The sequence below is a fragment of the Denticeps clupeoides genome, chromosome 2, assembly GCF_900700375.1.
Source record: "Denticeps clupeoides chromosome 2, fDenClu1.1, whole genome shotgun sequence".
In the NCBI taxonomy this organism is placed as follows: Eukaryota; Metazoa; Chordata; class Actinopteri; order Clupeiformes; family Denticipitidae; genus Denticeps; species Denticeps clupeoides.
Window position 1 is genome coordinate 37,043,540 of NC_041708.1, and position 18,664 is coordinate 37,062,203.

The 18,664-nt window shown below is 47.8% G+C and overlaps 1 protein-coding gene across 3 annotated transcripts in view; it reads right to left on the bottom strand.

The window, feature by feature from the left end:
* LOC114781244 (cadherin-7-like) overlaps positions 1-13,810 on the bottom strand; it is a 61,029-nt gene extending 47,219 nt beyond the window's left edge. For all 3 annotated transcript variants that reach the window (XM_028967914.1, XM_028967915.1, XM_028967913.1), the window contains exons 1-2: positions 13,609-13,810; positions 8,819-9,273 (exon numbers count right to left, since the gene is read on the bottom strand). In XM_028967914.1, the coding sequence (XP_028823747.1) occupies positions 8,819-8,978 (160 nt within the window). In that variant the 5' untranslated portion in view covers positions 8,979-9,273; positions 13,609-13,810. The remainder of the gene's footprint in view (positions 1-8,818; positions 9,274-13,608) is intronic.
* Between the last annotated feature and the right edge of the window lie 4,854 nt (positions 13,811-18,664).

Consider the following 18,664-nt stretch of genomic DNA (forward strand, 5'->3'; position numbering starts at 1 on the left):
TCATCTTCTGGAAAGAACCATGACCATGAGACATGTAGACCTGTGTGGCTCTCACAGTGGCACTGTGACGCTCAATGTGGTAATCCACAATGTGTGAAAATAATGTGGTCCACGCATCGCTGAATTGCCATTATGTGTGTGTGTGAATATGTTTGTAATAAAAATACTCAATAACTTGCTCTTCCAGAATGTTGCTATGGTTACTAAGTGTTTTCGCTACCTTGGGCCTGTGCAGACCAGTCAGCAAACTTGACAACGCATTATATTGTTTGGTGTGTGGGTTTGCAGAATTATTAGCATTCTGACAGATCGTGGTATAAATCTTCTCAGTAATTCTATAACTGTATTAACACCCCCCTCCAGCCAACAAAGGAGGACGATGAATCTCTTTAGGCACTTGGGCTTAAGCATAAAAACTCCTATCATTTTAAACACAATCGTGGAGATTTAATCACTTCCAAGGGCATCCAAGCTGCTACTTGTCACAGACCTACTGCTGCCATCCAGGCATGGACTCCACAAGATGTTAGCAGCACATCCTTCATATCCTGGAAGCTGTACGGTGGTGCCTCTATAGATCTGACTTGCTTATTCCGAAACCAACCAAAGACGCTCCATCCGGTTTAGTTCTGAGACCAGAGGCAACAACTCTTATGGTGATTGTCATGCTCTTCAGACCTTTACCGAAAAGGTAGTCCTGAGGAAAGAAGCCTGTGGTCTGCAACCATCTTTATGGAGATTATTAGTCCCACAAGTGGGAAATGTACAATTCACAACGAGTGGTGATTAGCAACATCACCCAAGTTTTCCAAGCTTCTCTGACCTGCACTCCCTGGTAGGTACTAAGCCATTTTAACCAGATATCCGATGTAATTGGCTGTAGATGTAGAAGAATATACATCAACTATCCGTGGCACTGATCCCAACACTTGAAGTTCAGCAATGAACTGGATGGATGCCACGAATCCAGAGCAAATCACTCGTTTTTTTTTTTGTTTTTCCGAAGACGGGTTCTTATGGGCAGACAAATGGGAAAATAGACCCAGACAGCTACTGAGGGGATCAGGCAAGCTCCACTGCACCCTGGCACCGTACACAAGACAATCACCTTTCCATCAGCGGGAATTGATTTTCAGAATTTTTATTATACGATGTTTTTTTTGTTTTTTTTCGGCACTTTCTGGCATGCGAGACTTCATTGTTGCTAGTTGGCTGAGTCCAAACACCAGCAAAATGCCGTCCAATTACCGCGACAACAGTGACGGAATACAGAGGGCAGGGGAAATAAAATTATTCAAATGCGCCCACATTGGTACACACTCGAACAGTTAATCTCAGCTATTTATTGTATTGGTTTATTTCTGAGCCTGTAACCGACTTTATAGTCGGATCAAGGTGACACAATTTATCCACTCTTTTATCTGTGGTGGCAGACTGCCATCTTTTCTACATCGAGCAAAAAAATGAGTTACACACGCACACACACAGGAACATAAAGTCCTTTTGAAGTTCCTTCCCAGCGTCGCCGTGCTCTAGGTCTGCGTTTGACTTTCGTTTGATCCGTATCAATCGAGCGATACGACGGCGAAGCTCCTGGGTGAGCCCGAGGGCTGTCAACAGAGGAGAAATAATATAAATGCAAATAATATGTTGTCACGTTATACAGCAGTCCGTCTCGTGCAGCGAGCATGTCCGCTCTCGGGTGTCCTCTTCTTTCTTTCTTTCTGTCTTTCTTTTTTTTCCTGTCAAAAGTGCCTGAGCTGTCAGTTCCAGCCTGGATTGTTTCCCGAAGAGACAGAATAACAGAGGTCACAGAGATGGTATCTGCGGAGTCCCTTCACAGAGGAGCAAACACGACTTAGGTCTATTTTTCTGGCCCTATAATGCTTTGAAAGGGGGCGTCCATTCATGCTTTCCATTAGCGCTGCATCATGGGTAGGGAGGGGCATGGGCCATGAATGCATGGCGCGTGCCAGGACATAAAAGAAGGAGAAGGAGTCTGTCCTGATTGTCTGTGCTGATGACTTTCATCTGAAACGATGACAAATTGCCACGGAGGCGAATCTCTCCAGTCAGGGGGGCAGTGTGTGTGTGTGTGTGTGTATTTGTGTGTTTTGTGTGTATTTGTGTGAGTGTGTGTGTGTGTGTGTGTGTGTGTGCTGGAGACTCAGGGGCACCGGCGTATAGATTAAAAGGCCTTGGCGGCTCATCCTTCTGTCTTTAATTAACAAACACATGTCAGCGCCACTGATGGCGGGGTGAGAACACGGAGAACGGTTTCCTCTTCGGGCGGGGCAGACATTCAGTCTTTTTTCTGCCAATACCGCACAAATTATCCTGGTTGTGCCAGTATTGCATTCATTTGCTAACTCTTCTCCGGCTCCGGGTTCAATCGTCTGTCACTGTAAGTTAAAAGCCAAAACGCCGCGCGCTATTTAAAAGCACAATAACCCGGGACGTCGAGCTACATGCATGCAAATGCCAAAATGGCACCGAGTTGAGATGTCAACTCTGACTTCCCTTTTGCCAAAATTACGGGTGAACTTTCCGCTCTCCTCCAACGCAACATTTGCACTTCAGCTGCGATCCCCCGCTCAACAAATCAGAGCAAGAACACGATCTCCATATAAATAAGTGATGAACACTGGCAGGACGGAGAACAGAAAAACACTCGCTGATTTCCTGTTTATATAATCAGTCCGGCCGGCCTGCGGTATTCCTGCAGTTGCCGGATTATTTGTGTAGCAGACCCTGTAATTAAATACCTATCTGACCAAGAACATTCATCTTGCTTAGTCAGGCCTCAAGTGAATACTGAAGACAATCGTGTCAGTTCACAAAAAGCGAATTAAGTCAAACTCAGATGGAATCACGTTTTCTTTTAATTTGTTAGTTTTATGTGCACAATAACTGTAGTCCAGCCCATTGCCATTTTCTGACCCTACTAGGCCTTGAACACTAGGGGTCTCCACTGGGCAGGTGACATCTGGGGACCTATTTTAGTGATTAAAGAACAGTGTTTTTTTGCCATGTTGTTTTTTGTGACTGACTCAATTTCTGTCATGTGACTGCATGCATTTTGTATGAAGAGGTGTGGTAATATTAAACAAGGGGCAGCTAGGTGCATTGTCGATGTGTAGCTGTTTAAAGCCAGCAGAATGAAATTCTGACCAGCGAAAATCACGTGTCAGCGCGTATATTGAGCGTGGAAGAGAATTTGCTACCTTGTACCAGGTTGTGGATCCCATTGTGATTGTGCCCTATGCCCTATTATGCCCTGTTTTATATTAAATATTATCCTCAGCTGAAATCTGATCTGGTTTACAGACAAAAAGCCTTTATTATAATACGGCCAAAACACACACACACACACAAAAAAAAAAAAAAAACTTGCACGTTCTAGAGCAAGTGGATTTTAAATCCTCACCTTCCTACCTCCAACCTGCTCTTTTGATAACAGGAACCTGAAATTTGATCTACACCCAGACTGTTTACCAGCGTTTGGCGACTGACATTTGTAGAAAGTGGCCTTTGGGTCGTGAACAGCTTCTGTGATTGTGAGTGTGTATTTGTGCACATCTAGATTCCAGTGTCTAGTGCTTCACACCCTATCGACCTGTAATGCTCCCCAATGAGCAATGAAACACAGATTTAAAAATGATTTGATTAATTTAACCCAATTAGTACCAGACTTATAAATAGCAGTGACATAAACGTAAAGTGCAATCGACATTAATTAGTTCCAGTAGAATGAAAAGCATCCAACACCTGACATCCCTTCATTATGAGAACCGTTCCTGAAAGACACGCACCTGCAAAGAGCAGCAGGCAGGCGTTGTAATAAATCTCCGTATTAAAGCGAAAGTACGCGGTAGATCCTGGTTTAAAAAGGCTGCCACTTCGCAGTTCATGCACAGAAAAAAGGCCGTTCGTCTTCATAATGCAGAGAGCACAAAGGCAAGCATTGCCTACCCGCTAAAACCAGGCCTGGAAACAATAAGCCCATTTCATGGACATGAACTTTGTTGGCGATTAACTCTGTTAAACAACGATGAAACAGAATCAATTATTCCATTTGAATTTTGAACTTTCCGTCCAATATTAATTTTCTGGAATAAAGGCAGTCAAGACAAAGCACCGTTCATCTGATCTCCGGCCTTTTATCGTTTTAATGTAATTAGACCACGAAACTGACCCATCAACAACCCAACTCATTAAGCTGATTAAGCGGGCGCGGTTTATTCCTGTTATCCAATCCCGGCGTAGAGAATCCCATCACGCCCACTTCATCTCACAGCCGCCGCTCTGCTGTAATTTGTATTCGGCGAACTCGGGTCTCCAGACTCCGTATCGTTTTGTCTTTTGATCTCCTGAGCTGCTGCAGAATTCCAAAACGCCGTAGCCTGCTCAGCATGGGAGCAGAATCCTGTTGGTACTGAGAACTTCCTCGTCTTCTCCGCAAATCTTCTTCATGCCTTATTTAACTACGGTGGCCATGTGAATGAGCGTAACTGACTGGATGACCTTCTCAGAACTTTTTCGTCTACGTTTTAGACGCTGCTACGGGGACTTTTTTTGATAGGTATGTAAAGTGTGGACTTCTACAAGGTCCATCATTTGCTCAAGGACGAACATTTGCTCAACTGGACAGTTTTCAGTGAGAGCAAAACACAAAACGAAAACGAACAAATTTCAGGTTTTTCTTTTAATTTATTGTCTCACGTGGACATGATGGCGAAACCTGTTCTGTATTCGTATGACGACACTTTTTATTAGAGGCACCAAACAAAACTGGAGTGAAACTCGAAAAGCCCCGACCACCCCCCTTCCCCCAAATCACAGTTTCTTAGCAACAGTTCATGGCACACTGGGTGACTCAATCCCAAGGACAATCCTGAACAACCTCACTCAACCCCCCCCTCACCCCCAAATAAAATAAATAAGAGCATTGCGGGCAGTCTCCCGAGGGACGATGTCCTGCTTCTGAGATCCCAGGGACATCATCGGCGTGGTCTAACGTGCCCTGATCACTTCCGTCTTCGCTTTGTGACGTATCCTGCACATATCTCGCTCTCCTGGTCATTTCTGTCGTACGAGTATGCACATGCATTTCTGCACCGTTACGGCATCTAGTGCAACTCTGCGTGGGTAATAATGGCCGAGTCTACAGTAAGGACGGGCTGATGCTGGGACAGGGCCGCCCCAGCGCTGATGCATTTCGCGGCTCCCCGCTCATGAGGATGAATGGCGCGTCGGTTCCGATTTAGGTCCATCATTCCCGACCGAAGCTGCATCGCCTATCTCGGCTTGGGCCACAGCGGCCACGGGCCGGCACGGGGTCGGGGTGACGGCTCGCCCGGACTCAGCAGGTCTCTCAGAGAGCTTTTCTCCAAGACATCACTGCTCAGAAAGGCGCCGAAATTGCAGAATGACAGGCGGAATTATTAATACGTTCTTTATCTCTGATTCGTTGTTGGCAAGTGGGCTCCTTGCTCCGGTGGGATTTGGACAGGGGTCCCGGCCCGGCTTTAATAGAGGATATGAATAAAGGAGGGGGGGGGGGGGCGAGGACTTGTTTACCTCCCGGTTTTATCGGAGCCCCGTTTTTAAAAAATACGAGTGTGCGGGGCGCGGGGCGACCCGCTTGTGCGCCACTGTCGGCCTCGCGCTTGATGTGAGTGAGCGCTCTGCCCTGGGGGCTGATGGGAAAAGCTCAGAAGCCAGTGGAACGTGAAGAGAGCTATGGGAAGGCAAGATGCCTGACTTTTAATCAAAACGGAAGGCCTCGCTATAAATAGTTCATTTGAATACATGTTTTTTTCACGACGATGCGCCAGTGCCGTTTGTTGACATCGAAACGTCTTTAGTTGTTAAAATTCCCATTTCGAGGTGCTGAATATGTGAAATAATCCGAATGTTGTGTCAGAACCGGTTACGCTGATGCTCATCCTGCCAATCCCAGAATACGCAGCCAGTCGGCAGGCCAGGTCACCGTGGTGACGGCAGCGACCCGGGCCAGTTCTCCACGTCCTCTCTCACCCTCGGCGGTGGCGCGACGATGCACCCGGTTCGGAAATCTGAAGATTTGTCTCGTGTTGTGTATCGTGTACATTTGTCCTCTAATGAGTTTGACTGAATTAATTTACTAATTGCCACACCCTCGGCTACTCCGTGATGGCATCTGGAGCAGTGGTGGCCTAGCGGGGGCAGTGGTGGCCTAGCGGTGAAGGACGCGGCCCCGTAATCAGAAGGTTGCAGGTTCGAATCCCGATCCACTGAGGTGCCACTGAGCAAAGCACCGTCCCCACACACTGCTCCCCGGGCGCCTGTCATGGCTGCCCACTGCTCACTCAGGGTGATGGTTAAATGCAGAGGACAAATTTCACTGTGTGCACCGTGTGCTTTGCTGCTGTGTATCACATGTGACAATCACTTCACATTTATTGTTATTATTAAGTGGTCAGGGCTGAGAGAACCGGTGCTGCTGATTTTATGATAGTGTCACGGAGACCAGGGATTTATTACGTGGAGTGCACAGAATGGGACAATCAGGGAACATAATAACCCAGGATCCGGAGCGTGTATATATGTTTTGGGTGGAATTGTATTTAACATACTTCTCTGAGCCGAGTGACCTCGAAAGTTTACGCATCTGTTCAGTGCAGAACCTCACAGCAACGCTCAAGAAGAGATTTTGCTCAATACATCCCATTACATGCATTATTCAAGCCAGGAGTGACAAAAGGGTACGAGTCCTTCCAGGAATTTATAATGTATTTATAATACCATCATTTCCATTAAGTACTTTTCTTCAAAAAGTTAGTATTGCAGTTTAACTGTGTGATTCACGTTTGACAAAAAAAATTAATGAAATATTAAAAGAAAGAGTTCAGTTTAAAGTGCAATTCCATCGTTTTAAAGTGGCAATATTCCACAATATTATTGTGGGCAGGGGCAGTGGTGGCCTAGCGGTTAAGGTAGTGGCCCCGTAATCAGAAGGTTGCCGGTTCGAATCCCCGATCCGCCAAGGTGCCACTGAGGTGCCACTGAGCCAAACACCATCCCCACACACTGCTCCCCGGGCGCCTGTCATGGCTGCCCACTGCTCACCAAGGGTGATGGTTAAATGCAGAGGACACATTTCGTTGAGTCACCGTGTGCTGCGCTGCAACGTTTCACAGTGACAATCACTTCACTTTAATAATTCTCTGCATTTGAAATCCCAGAATCGCGATATATTGCCGCATCGATTTATTGTCCCACGCCTAGTTTGAAGCTGAATGAGCTGCCCATCCCGGTGGAGCTCGCCGCCTAACGCCGCATTACAGCCGTCTGAAGCCGGAAATGAAATCTTCCGGAATTCTCTTCTCAGGTGCATTTTCTGCTCGGATGGTTGAGCTCGGGGTCCAGGTGGAGGGGGAACGGGGAGTAATGAGCTGCAGAAATTAATCCACAGAAGAGCGTTCATTTGTGATGATGATGATGATGATGATGATGGAGATGTGTCCTGGCGGCGAACAGAGATTTACGCCCTCGCCACGGATGGCAGTGTGATAAACGCATGGCTGATGCAGCCGAAGACTGGCAGGAATCCTTTCCCAAATTTTGGATGACTGGTTTTGGTCACGTGCACATAATGACGTTCCTAGTATAATTAGACATACGCATAAAATATGCATTAACAACATGGACTTATTACACAACGATTTCGGCTCAATAACATCTGACTTAAAAACGTATTTTCCATTCCATTCATACTTCGTACAGTGCATGTGCGCAACAAATGCAACGCGCTACCCTGTCACATTTCATTGGAGACGCTGCTATATATGGAACAGGGCGTCCTGCGTATGGCCCACAGCCTTCAGCTGCAGCTCTCCTTTTATACAGGCATCACCTACTGTATCTGGCAACATGGAACAAGTTACTTTTAATAAGGTGTGTGTGTGTGTGTGTGTAGTAACGGTATTTTTTTGGTTCAGGCCGCTACAGTCACTACTTTTTAGATTTTTTACCACCACCAGAAAGTCACCAAGCAACGCCATTGTGATATAATCGATTTTGTTCTGCATCATGATGCATTATACCCCTGCAAATTAGACTGAATTGGTGCTATATATATATATATATATATATAGCACCAATTCAGTCTAATTTGCACTATGAAGGAATATATATATATATATATATATATATATATATATATATATATATATATATATATATATATATATATATATATATATATATATATATATATATATATATATATATATATATATATATATATATATATATATTCCTTCATAGTGCAGCAAGCACCAATTCAGCCTAATTTGCAGGGGTATAATATATAATATATATATAATATATATATATATATATATATATATATATATATATATATATATATATATAAACACGTTCCTTCATAGTGCGGCAAGCACCAATTCAGCCTAATTTGCAGGGGTATAATATATAATATATATATATAAACACGTTCCTTCATAGTGCAGCAAGCACCAATTCAGTCTAATTTGCAGGGGTATAATGGTATTATACCCCCTATATATATATTTATAATAACAACAAGAGAGCGAGGGTTTCTCACCTATTTTCATTCTGTTCTACACTTTCAACACTTTTTTTGAAGCAGTTGCTCCAGATCAATCCTTTTAGTTTGTTGCCACGCCAAACACCGCAAGCTTTTGCCCGATGCTTCATTACCCTTAAATAGAAATCGACTCTGTTTCCTCCTCTGCTTCTTTTTCAAACGAGCGCCTGATCAGGAGGGAAGAGAACCCGGCAGTTCCGGTACCTTGCCGACGTAGAGGGGCTCGCTGCCCGTGTACTCCTCCAGAACGAAGAACTGATTCCACACCCAGCTCCTTTTCTCCCGCCGTGGCGTCTCCCATTGGCCTCCAGGGGCCCGCTGGGGCCCCGGCGGAGCCCCAAATCCCACGTTCAATCCCCAGCATCCTGAGTCCCGTAGGGGAAGCACCGCAGCCAAGAGCCAGACGGCCCCGCACAGGGGGGGTCGGCAAAACCTCATCCGGCCGACCGTCAACAATCGCCAGCGCCGAGTCAAAAAGACGTCTTCGGGGGTCTCTGTCCACGTCCTGGCTTGTGCTTCTGCGGCGGGGAGCTAAGAAGAAAACGGCCTCCTTCGTGGACAGGGGTCCATCATCAGACCCCGAGCCATGGGGTGGTGTCCGCAGGGGACAGGCCGAAGGCTCTTCTTTCCCCCAGAGGCCGGGCGGAGAAACGGGCACCCTGCGGACGAGAGGGACAGAGACAGAGAGCGTGAGAGGAGGACGCGCTGTAGGAACGCCGCGCAGGTGCTCGGAAAACCGACGCAGCCGCACTCAGCACTTTTCCCGTCACCTGGAAATGACCTCGGCAAGGTCGTCCGAATAAACGCAAAAAGCTGCATGATCTGTGTACGTGTGTGTGTGTGTACGTGTGTGTGTATGTGTGTGTGTGTGCGTGTACGTGTGTGCGTGTGTGTGTGTACGTGTGTGTGTGGGTATGTGTGTGTGTGTGTGTGTGTGCGTGTACGTGTGTGTACGTGTGTGTGTACGTATGTACCTGTGTATGTGTGTACGTGTGTACGTGTGTGTATACGTGTGTGTGTGTGTGTGTGTACGTGTGTATGTGTGTGTGTGTGCGTGTGTGTGTGTATGTGTGTGTGTGGGTATGTGTGTGTGTGTGTGTGTGTGTGTGTGCGTGTACGTGTGTGCGTGTGTGTGTGTGTACGTGTGTGTGTGGGTATGTGTATGTGTGTGTGTGTGCGTGTACGTGTGTGTACGTGTGTGTACGTGTGTGTACGTGTGTGTGTACGTATGTACCTGTGTATGTGTGTACGTGTGTACGTGTGTGTGTGTGTGTACGTGTGTGTGTATGTGTGTGTGTGTGCGTGTGTGTGTGTGTACGTGTGTGTGTGTGTGTGTGCGTGTACGTGTGTGTACGTGTGTGTACGTGTGTGTACGTGTGTGTGTACGTATGTACCTGTGTATGTGTGTACGTGTGTACGTGTGTGTATACGTGTGTGTGTATGTGTGTAAGTGTGTGTGTGTGTGTGTACGTGGGTGTGTCCACATGACTAAAAATAAATCGGAGCTGCCAGCGACGTGACAGGCCCGGCCTCCCTCGAGCTCTCAGGAGTGTCCCAGCGTGTCCCGGACACACACTGCCATTAAACACACAGGCCGCACGTCGTCCCTTTGACCGCCCGCCCCGTCTCCTTTTCAGTTGGTGGTGTGTCGTAGCGGTTAAGGAACCGGCCCCGTAATCAGAAGGTTGCCGGTTCCAATCCCCACTGAGCAAAGCACCTTCCCCACACACTGCTCCCCGGGTGCCTGTCATGGTGCCCACTGCTCACTCAGGGTGATGGGTTCAATACAGAGGACAAATTTCACTGTGTGCACTGTGTGCTGTGCTGCAGTCTATCACTATGACAATCCTTTTTACATCCTGTCCGAGCTTTATCATCATATTATTTTGGAGCGGCTATAAAGAACATGTTATGTGTTACACAACTGACGAGGCCGCAATCCCCGTTACGTCCCATAAATCATGCAACCATACACCCCATCTTTACATTTACAGCATTTACCAGAGCGACTTACAATCAGTAGTTACAGGGACAGTCCCCCCTGGAGACACTTAGGGTTTAGTGTCTTGCTCAGGGACACGGTGGTAGTAAGTGGGGTTTGAACCTGGGTCTTGTGGGTCGAGCCTGTACCTCGATTTCAGAATCCAAAACTTTCACAAAGTCGAGACAAGTGTGGTCTAATTTGGCTGAGTTTTATTCAGTCGATTCCATGGACGCTGATTTCACGAAAGATTGCGCGTGAATGTCTTTGCTAATTTTGGAAATGTCGCCGTTATTGTTACTCATAACAGAACACGACGCGACACGCGAGTGACGGAAGACTCGCATCCGTCTTCTTTACCCGCCGCTTCACATTGAATGTTTTCCGACGGACGCCTCTTAATTCCGGCGTCCCGGGACGATATTCCATTAATAACAAGACGCAGAAGCGCGTAACGCGACGGGACGTCACATCTCGCGCAAGTTCCGTTGGAGGGACAGTCCACAACGTTGGCAGAAGGCGAACAACGGCCGATTACGGCCTTGTCGTGGCCAATCCAGACTCGCATTTTTTGGTTTGGTTTGGCAGGAGAGGTGGAGAGGTCAAAGTTCAGGATCTTAAACAGAGAATCCCCGGAAGGGCGAGCGTATTGCGAGGCCCCCACTCTCTCTCTCTCTCTCTCTCTCTCTTTTTCTCTCCTCTGCATATTGGCAGGTGCCGGGGCCGCGGAGATAATTGCTTCGGCGGCCGGTGACCCCTCTCATCCCACACACACACACACACACACACACACACACACACACACACACACCGTGAGCTAAATAAAAGCAGCTGGAACCCCATCCTGAGCGCGTTCGCAGACGGCTCAATCACGCGGCACCCCCGGTGTTCCCGCCCCGCCGCCTGGGAATTCTCGCCTCGGCGGCCTCGCCGCCGCAGTCAGCCTCCCAGGCGGGAACCAGCTGCCTAGTGAACGTCCTCACGCCGCGTACGTCTGCACGTCTTTGTCTTTACGGTCAGAGGGGTCGCGGTCGGGGCCCTAATGGCGCGCCGCGCAGGCGGAAAGACCCGGGACCATCGGAGCGGACGCCGTCCTTGCGCCGCCATGAACCGCGCTCTCCGAAATATGCAATTTTTAAGTCCAGGCTAAAGACACGTCTTTGCGTGGGCCGTCCCAGATAGTCCACCGCCCAGTCCCGGCCACCCGAGTTTAATCTAGATCCCGGCTCCTGGCAATGGGCTTCTGCCAAGTGGGTTGCCGCGGCCACCGCCATCGTGGCAGGGCAGTGGTGGCCTAGCGGTTAAGGAAGCAGCCCCGTAATCATGAGGTTGCCGGTTCGAATCCCGATCTGCCCGAGTGCCTGTCATGGCTGCCCACTGCTCACCAAGGGCGATGGTTAAATACAGAGGACAAATTTCACTGTGTGCACCGTGTGCTGTGCTGCTGTGTATTAAACCGTAATGGCTACAGCTTCGGGGATCTTCAAATGGACAAGCAGCGTCGTGATGGACGTATCACCACGAGGAGGATGGGGGAATTAGAGCCTCGGCCTTTCCATCGTTAGTCCGTCTCGAAGCTGACGCCACCTGTCCCACCCCGTCCCCATCCGGCACTGTCTGCAGGTGAGGACGCAGATCAGTCAAGCAGTCACAAAATGTAGTCACGTTGCCCATCAGAAAGAAAAGATCTTTTTTCATGTTGAAGGCGCCCGAGGGCACATGCCACCTCTGGAACAGCTCTGAAGAGAAGGCAGCGGTTCAGCTCAGTCAGGTTTCCCAGGCTCAGATGATGATGATGATGATGATGATGATTGTTGGTGTTCAGCTTGTGGAATCTGACCCTGTCTGAGTCTCTTCATGGTCTCAATTATCACAAAGGTGCAAAACAGTCAAATACTAAAACTTTCAAATATTTTATTACAATCAAATAATAATAATCTGCATAAATATTTTTTTATTGAACATATAGATGAATATTCCGTGTTCGCACTGATTATTCACACTGATTATGGACCGTTTTACGTGGGGAGGGTAGAATATGAGCAAACTGCCGGTATGTAGAAGAGAACTGGCTGCAAGCAGGCTGCGCAGACCCGGGGTTGCCAGATCCTGGGGTTGCCAGGTCGTGACAGCGGGAGAAACGGGCTCATTACCTCGGGCCGAGTGCAGTTCGAACACATTATTCTCGCACGTTTGCTCCGCTGTAACCTTTACAATGTAAAGCGTCGGGCGGAAATGGAAGGACCCGCGTTAACGCGGCGCACGTTCGAATGATGAATGGTTCCACGGGCGGATGGGGAAACTTATCACACGACACACACACACACACACACACACACACACACACCGAGCTGCAACAGAGTACGGAGAAGTACATCTGTTTCTGTTCACCTGCGCGGCGAGATGGCAGCTGCCTGTTAATTGTCGTCTCAATCAATAACAGCAAGGGGCGTGTCAATCAGAATAAACGTACAGAGCTCATCACGTGCTTTATTTTCCAATTACATCTGATCAGGAATATAATCCGGTTTATATTATCAGACTCCATCCATCATTACCCATTCATATGTTGACTCAGGACAGCAGGGTTCGGTGTGCTGGTCGGGGAGGGGTCAGCACTTTTTTACCGGCTACTGATCCCCAGTCATTCATCATCATCATCATCATCATCATCATCATCATCACCTTCCTGACATTTAGGGGAACCTGGTCACCTGCGCACCTGTTCCACCGACTCCCGACATGCACTTTCATTCCGAGCCCCATCGGACCTCCATCCCTCCATAACCTCCATCCCTTCATCCCGCATCTCTCCATAACCTCCATCCCGCCATCCCTCCATCCCTCCATCCCAGCCCGCGCGCAGAGGAGCGTGTATTGGAAATATGAGCAGGATGGAGAGAAAAAGGGAGCCTTGTTGCGCGCGTCTCTGCAGCTTCTGTCGACGGAATACCGATCACCGCACACACACACGCACACACACGCACACACACACGCCGGCTTTCACACTCACCTCGTGCTGCGGACGTTCGGAGTTCGGACTGTCCGTCTCCGTCTCCGTCCTGCGCGGTTCCGTGTTTATCGGCGCCAAAGTTGCACTCAAATCAAACAGCACGAACCGGAGAGAGAAAAGGAGCAGGAAGGAAAGAAAGTTGCTCCTCCGCGCCGAGAGAGGAAAGAAGGAGGAGAGAGAGGGGGAGAGAGCTCCTTTAATGCTGGAGGAGAGAGAGAGAGCGAGAGAGGGAGGGAGTTGAGGAGAGAGAGGAAGAGAGAGGGGGAGAGAGATAGATGGAGAGAGAGAGGAGGGGGAGAGAGAGGGAGAGAGAGGAAGAGAGAGATAGTGAGAGGGAGAGAGAGAGAGAGAGAGAGAGAGAGAGGAGGAGAGAGATAGATGGTGAGAGAGAGGGGAGGAGAGAGAGGGGGGGAGGAGAGAGATAGATGGTGAGAAAGAGAGAGAGAGAGAGAGAGAGAGAGTGGGGAGGAGAGAGAGCTGCTGCTGGGTCTTTTCCACACATTCCTCTTTCTCTTATCTATCCACCCCACTATATACTCTTCCTTTCTCTATTTTCTTCTTTCTTACTCTCTCCCTTTTTTATGAATGTTTTACTTCTGATTGATTTTGATATACATTGTGTTATATATTGGGTGGGGTTGTGAGGAACCTGATTTGTCCACTGCAGCTGCCATAACAAATGACATTAATAAAGAAGTTGTCATTAGTTATAGTCACATCCAGACTCATTTTAGTCAAGTTTCTGTTTGGGCATTTTAGTCAGAATTATCCATGACTATTTTAGTCTAGTTTAAGTCAATGAAAATTCTATTCTAGTCTATTTTTTATTAATGTAATTCTATTTAACACAGTCAATATAGTACAAGTACCGAGTGGGCCAGACAACAACAACATTTGTTTTTGTCAAACCCAAATCTTACTACTTTATAGACTGAAGAATACTCAACATCCATTCCAGACACGGAAGATGCTCTGATTTTTTCATATTTTTCAGCCACACATTCTGTTTTCTTATCCACTTCCACTAAAGAAACTGTATCCTGAGTGTCCTGAGTTTTAAAACCATATTTAGTTTCATTTATTCCGTTTTAGCTATCGTCACATGATCAGCAGTTACGTCTCGTCTCGTCTCCGTCACGTTATAAAGGTTTAAAACATATTCCGTCCTGAACTTCATGGACAAAAACCACACTACTCAAGGCTGAAAATGCTCGCGTGCGGAAGGTTCAAGGGCCTGGACTTTATTAGCAAATGGATTCATTAGCTCGTTTATTTAGTGCGGTCGGTCGGTCACTGTCCAATGCAAATGGCGGCGGGCGCGGCGTCTCGCCGGTCACTTCGCAGCCTCCGCCTCGCTCTCCAACCATCAATACTTGCTCACGTTAAACTGCGGTGTGTGTGTGTGTGTGTGTGTGTGTGTGTGTGTGTGTGTGCGCGGTACACACAGACCTCGGATGGCCCTGCGAACACTTTGTCTCTCCGATTAAAGTTTGTGTTTTTTTTTTTTCATCCAATTAGCCGATAGCCGCGCTCCTCTCGGCAGAGACGAGCCGAGGACGAGGCTGACCTCCCCGCTCTGCTCCCACATCTTCTCACCGACCTGTTTGTGTTGTTTTTTCCTCTCGCACCTCCTAATTAACAACATGTTGGTGTTCACATCCTGTGAAACACACACACACACACAAACACACACACACACACACACACACTGTATTCCAACCACTGATCAAATAAAGCCGAGGCGCCGGCGTGGATTTGTGTTGCCTTTGCATACGCTGAAGGTGCTCCGCCACGCCCTGGATCAACGTTCGCCCGGCAGAGAGAGAGAGAGAAGAGGCGGCCCGCTCGCCCTGCTGGGGGTCATTGGGGTCGCGGGGCTGAACTTCCCGAACACAGGAAAGGTTAAAGGGTCGTTTAGGCCCCGATGGGGAAAGTAGGGCACCTGCGGGGTCGGCTGACTCGTTGGCGGGGGTCTGCCGGGAAATTCGCTAGTTAGCCGCTAGTAATTGGAGGTACCTGCTGTCAGCAAGTCCGTTTTGCGAAAGAAAACACACGGAGAATTTTCTCCACGCTGTTTTATTTTTAAAATCCGCCACAAAGACTTCATTGATGCACGCATGAGAAGAATAAATACGATTTTGTAAAGGCCATGCAAGGTTAAAGCGTCTCCCCTGGTATCCAGTGTGCATGCCGATGGCCCCGCCCCCCCTGCCCGAGCTAGAAAAACGTCGGGACGTGACCCAAACGAGAAGACAGAGCAGCCTCTGTCTGCCGGACGGGGAAAAACAGGGCGGGTCTGACGGAGGGGGTAAAGGGAAGCGTGAATGGAAGCGACATGGGGACGGGGGAGAGTGTAAGAGGCGGAGAGACCTTGAATTAGGGTGTCGGTTCTTCTCCGTCGGTCTGGCCCACGGAGCTGGCACCCTCCGCCCTCTCCTTCCTCCACACCCGATTTTAACCTTGCACGCAACCGCCTATCTTCCACAGCATTTATCAGACGCCCTTATCCAGAGCGCCTTACTATCAGCAGTTACAGGGACAGTCCCCCCCTGGAGACACTCAGGGTTAAGTGTCTTGCTCAGGGACACGATGGCAGTAAGTGGGCAGCGGTTAAGCAAGCGGTCCTGTAATCAGAAGGTCGACAGTTCGAATCCCGATCCGCCGAGGTGCCACTGAGCAAAGCACCGTCCCCACACACTGCTCCCCGGGCGCCTGTCATGGCTGCCCACTGCTCACCAAGGGCGATGGACAAATTTGACTGTTTGCACCATGTGCTGTGCTGCTGTGTATCACATGTCACTTCACTTCACTTATTCTTGTAAAGTGGGGTTTGAACCTGGGTCTTCTGGGGAAACACAGGGTGCCACTGGCACCCCACTGAAGAGAAGCCGGCATGCGCCTGGCCAGTGTTTGGATGGAAGACCTCCTTGGAGAACCTGGTGTTGAGTACCGTTTCCGTGTTTCGCCTTTTTTGTTTGTTTGACTGTATATTGCCAAGATTGCAATAAAGCTTGGACTTGCAGCAAAAGGTGGACGCTAACCACATAGCGAGCAGGAACTCTAACACAGAGGGGGACTTTAAAACGACTTTAAATCTGACCTGCGCAAAGTTCAACATAAAGTCGTGTCAAGTCCGCCTTCTGTGATGCTAATTGCTAGTTAGCTACAGACCGCTAGTTACGCCGCAGCACTTTTTCGACACCATCGCATTACTTGACAGCGCGTGTCATTAAAATGCACGGTCTGGTCGTGAATTAACCCACATTTTCCTTCGCTTTCCTGAGGACGCATGTGAAGAGTAGCATGTAGCGTCCCATTGATCAGCATTTCTTTTCTTTTCGAGAAACCGTGCCGTTTGCTGTCAGTGAAAACAGACGATTGTCACATTGATTGCTCAATTTGAAGGCCAGATAGAGTATTGATCTCCTCCATAGGCAGCGCATATTTACGTTTGATTGGCTTTGTTGTCCCAATTTTCTTTGTCGCCCTCGTTTCATACCCACAGCATCACATCATTTCTGAAGCCCCATAAAGCGACACTACAAACGACTCCCATTTACAAAGCCGCATAGGGTATGAAAATAATTTCAAATATGCTAAAAAAAAACCTAATGTCACCTGGTTGATGTAATATTATATCATCAGAATGTCATTTTTGTACCGGATATACAGTACAGACCAAAAGTTTGGACACACCTTCTCATTCAACGTGTTTTCTTTATTTTCATGACCATTTACGTTGGTAGATTCTCACTGAAGGCATCAAAACTATGAATGAACACATGTGGAGTTCTGTACTTAACAAAAAGTGGAGACCTGACCTCCACAGTCACCGGACCTGAACCCAATCCAGATGGTTTGGGGTGAGCTGGACCTACAAGTGCTAAACACCTCTGGGAACTCCTTCAAGACTGTTGGAGAAGCATTTCAGGTGACGACCTCTTGAAGCTCATCGAGAGAATGCCAAGAGTGTGCAAAGCAGTAATCAGAGCAAAGAAACTAGAATATAAAACATGTTTTCACTTATTTCACCACTTTTTTTGTTAAGTACAGAACTCCACATGTGTTCATTCATAGTTTTGATGCCTTCAGTGAGAATCTTCCAACGTAAATGGTCATGAAAATAAAGAATACACATAGAATGAGAAGGTGCGTCCAAACATTTGGCCTGTACTGTATATCTGACAAGAATAAGAGTTGAATATCTCAGAAACACAAGACGATTTTTGTGACAATTCAGTGATTATTAAAATCCTCACAGCCAATCAAAATAACAAAGAAGGCAGAATTTGTGATGAGTAGGGATGTCAAGATGCACTCTCTTTTTCTCAAAAATTATGACAGATTTTACTGAAAACGTTGCAAAACTGTAACTAAAATAGCATTTTTCTAACAAAAAGTTGCCTGATGCCACCCAGCAGACCAGGGGGAACTCAGAGAGTGACAATAAATGTCCCAGATCAGCCCCGAACCCCCATGTCAGCAGCCATGGTGTGTAAATGTTCGAAACACCTCCAAAAGGTCTGGCATTGACGCGGCTCGGAACAATTCCTTTGTAAATGGAAGCCCGTAATCGGGGTGCTGCGTAACTGCTACAGAAACACGAATGCGGCCCTTTTAAATGTCACCATTCATCCATTCCTCCATGCGTGCTCCTTGCTGGTATCAATTCACTTTCATCACAGCTGCAGTTGCACACAGAGGGGAATGGTCCCGACTTTAACCCGACTTATCAAACAGCGTGTTCAGGTGAACGTTTTTTTTTTTTTTTGGTTTTCTGGGAGCGGAGACGCAGACGCAGCGATTATTATTTTGTGGGTGCACACGGGTCGTGTGTTTTTATATCTCCGGCTCGTCCTCCCGTACCCTTGCTTCGCTCGGAGACAGAAGAGATATGGGGGTGGAGGGGAGACGCGCGAGGACGAGCTCAGAGTGAAAAACAAAACCGACATGTTAATTCAGAGCTGATGGTGGCCACAGAGCCCAGGGCCTGAGCCGCATCCTAATGATGGGTCCCTACAGAGCGGGAGTGTGTGTGTGTATGTGTGTGTGTGTT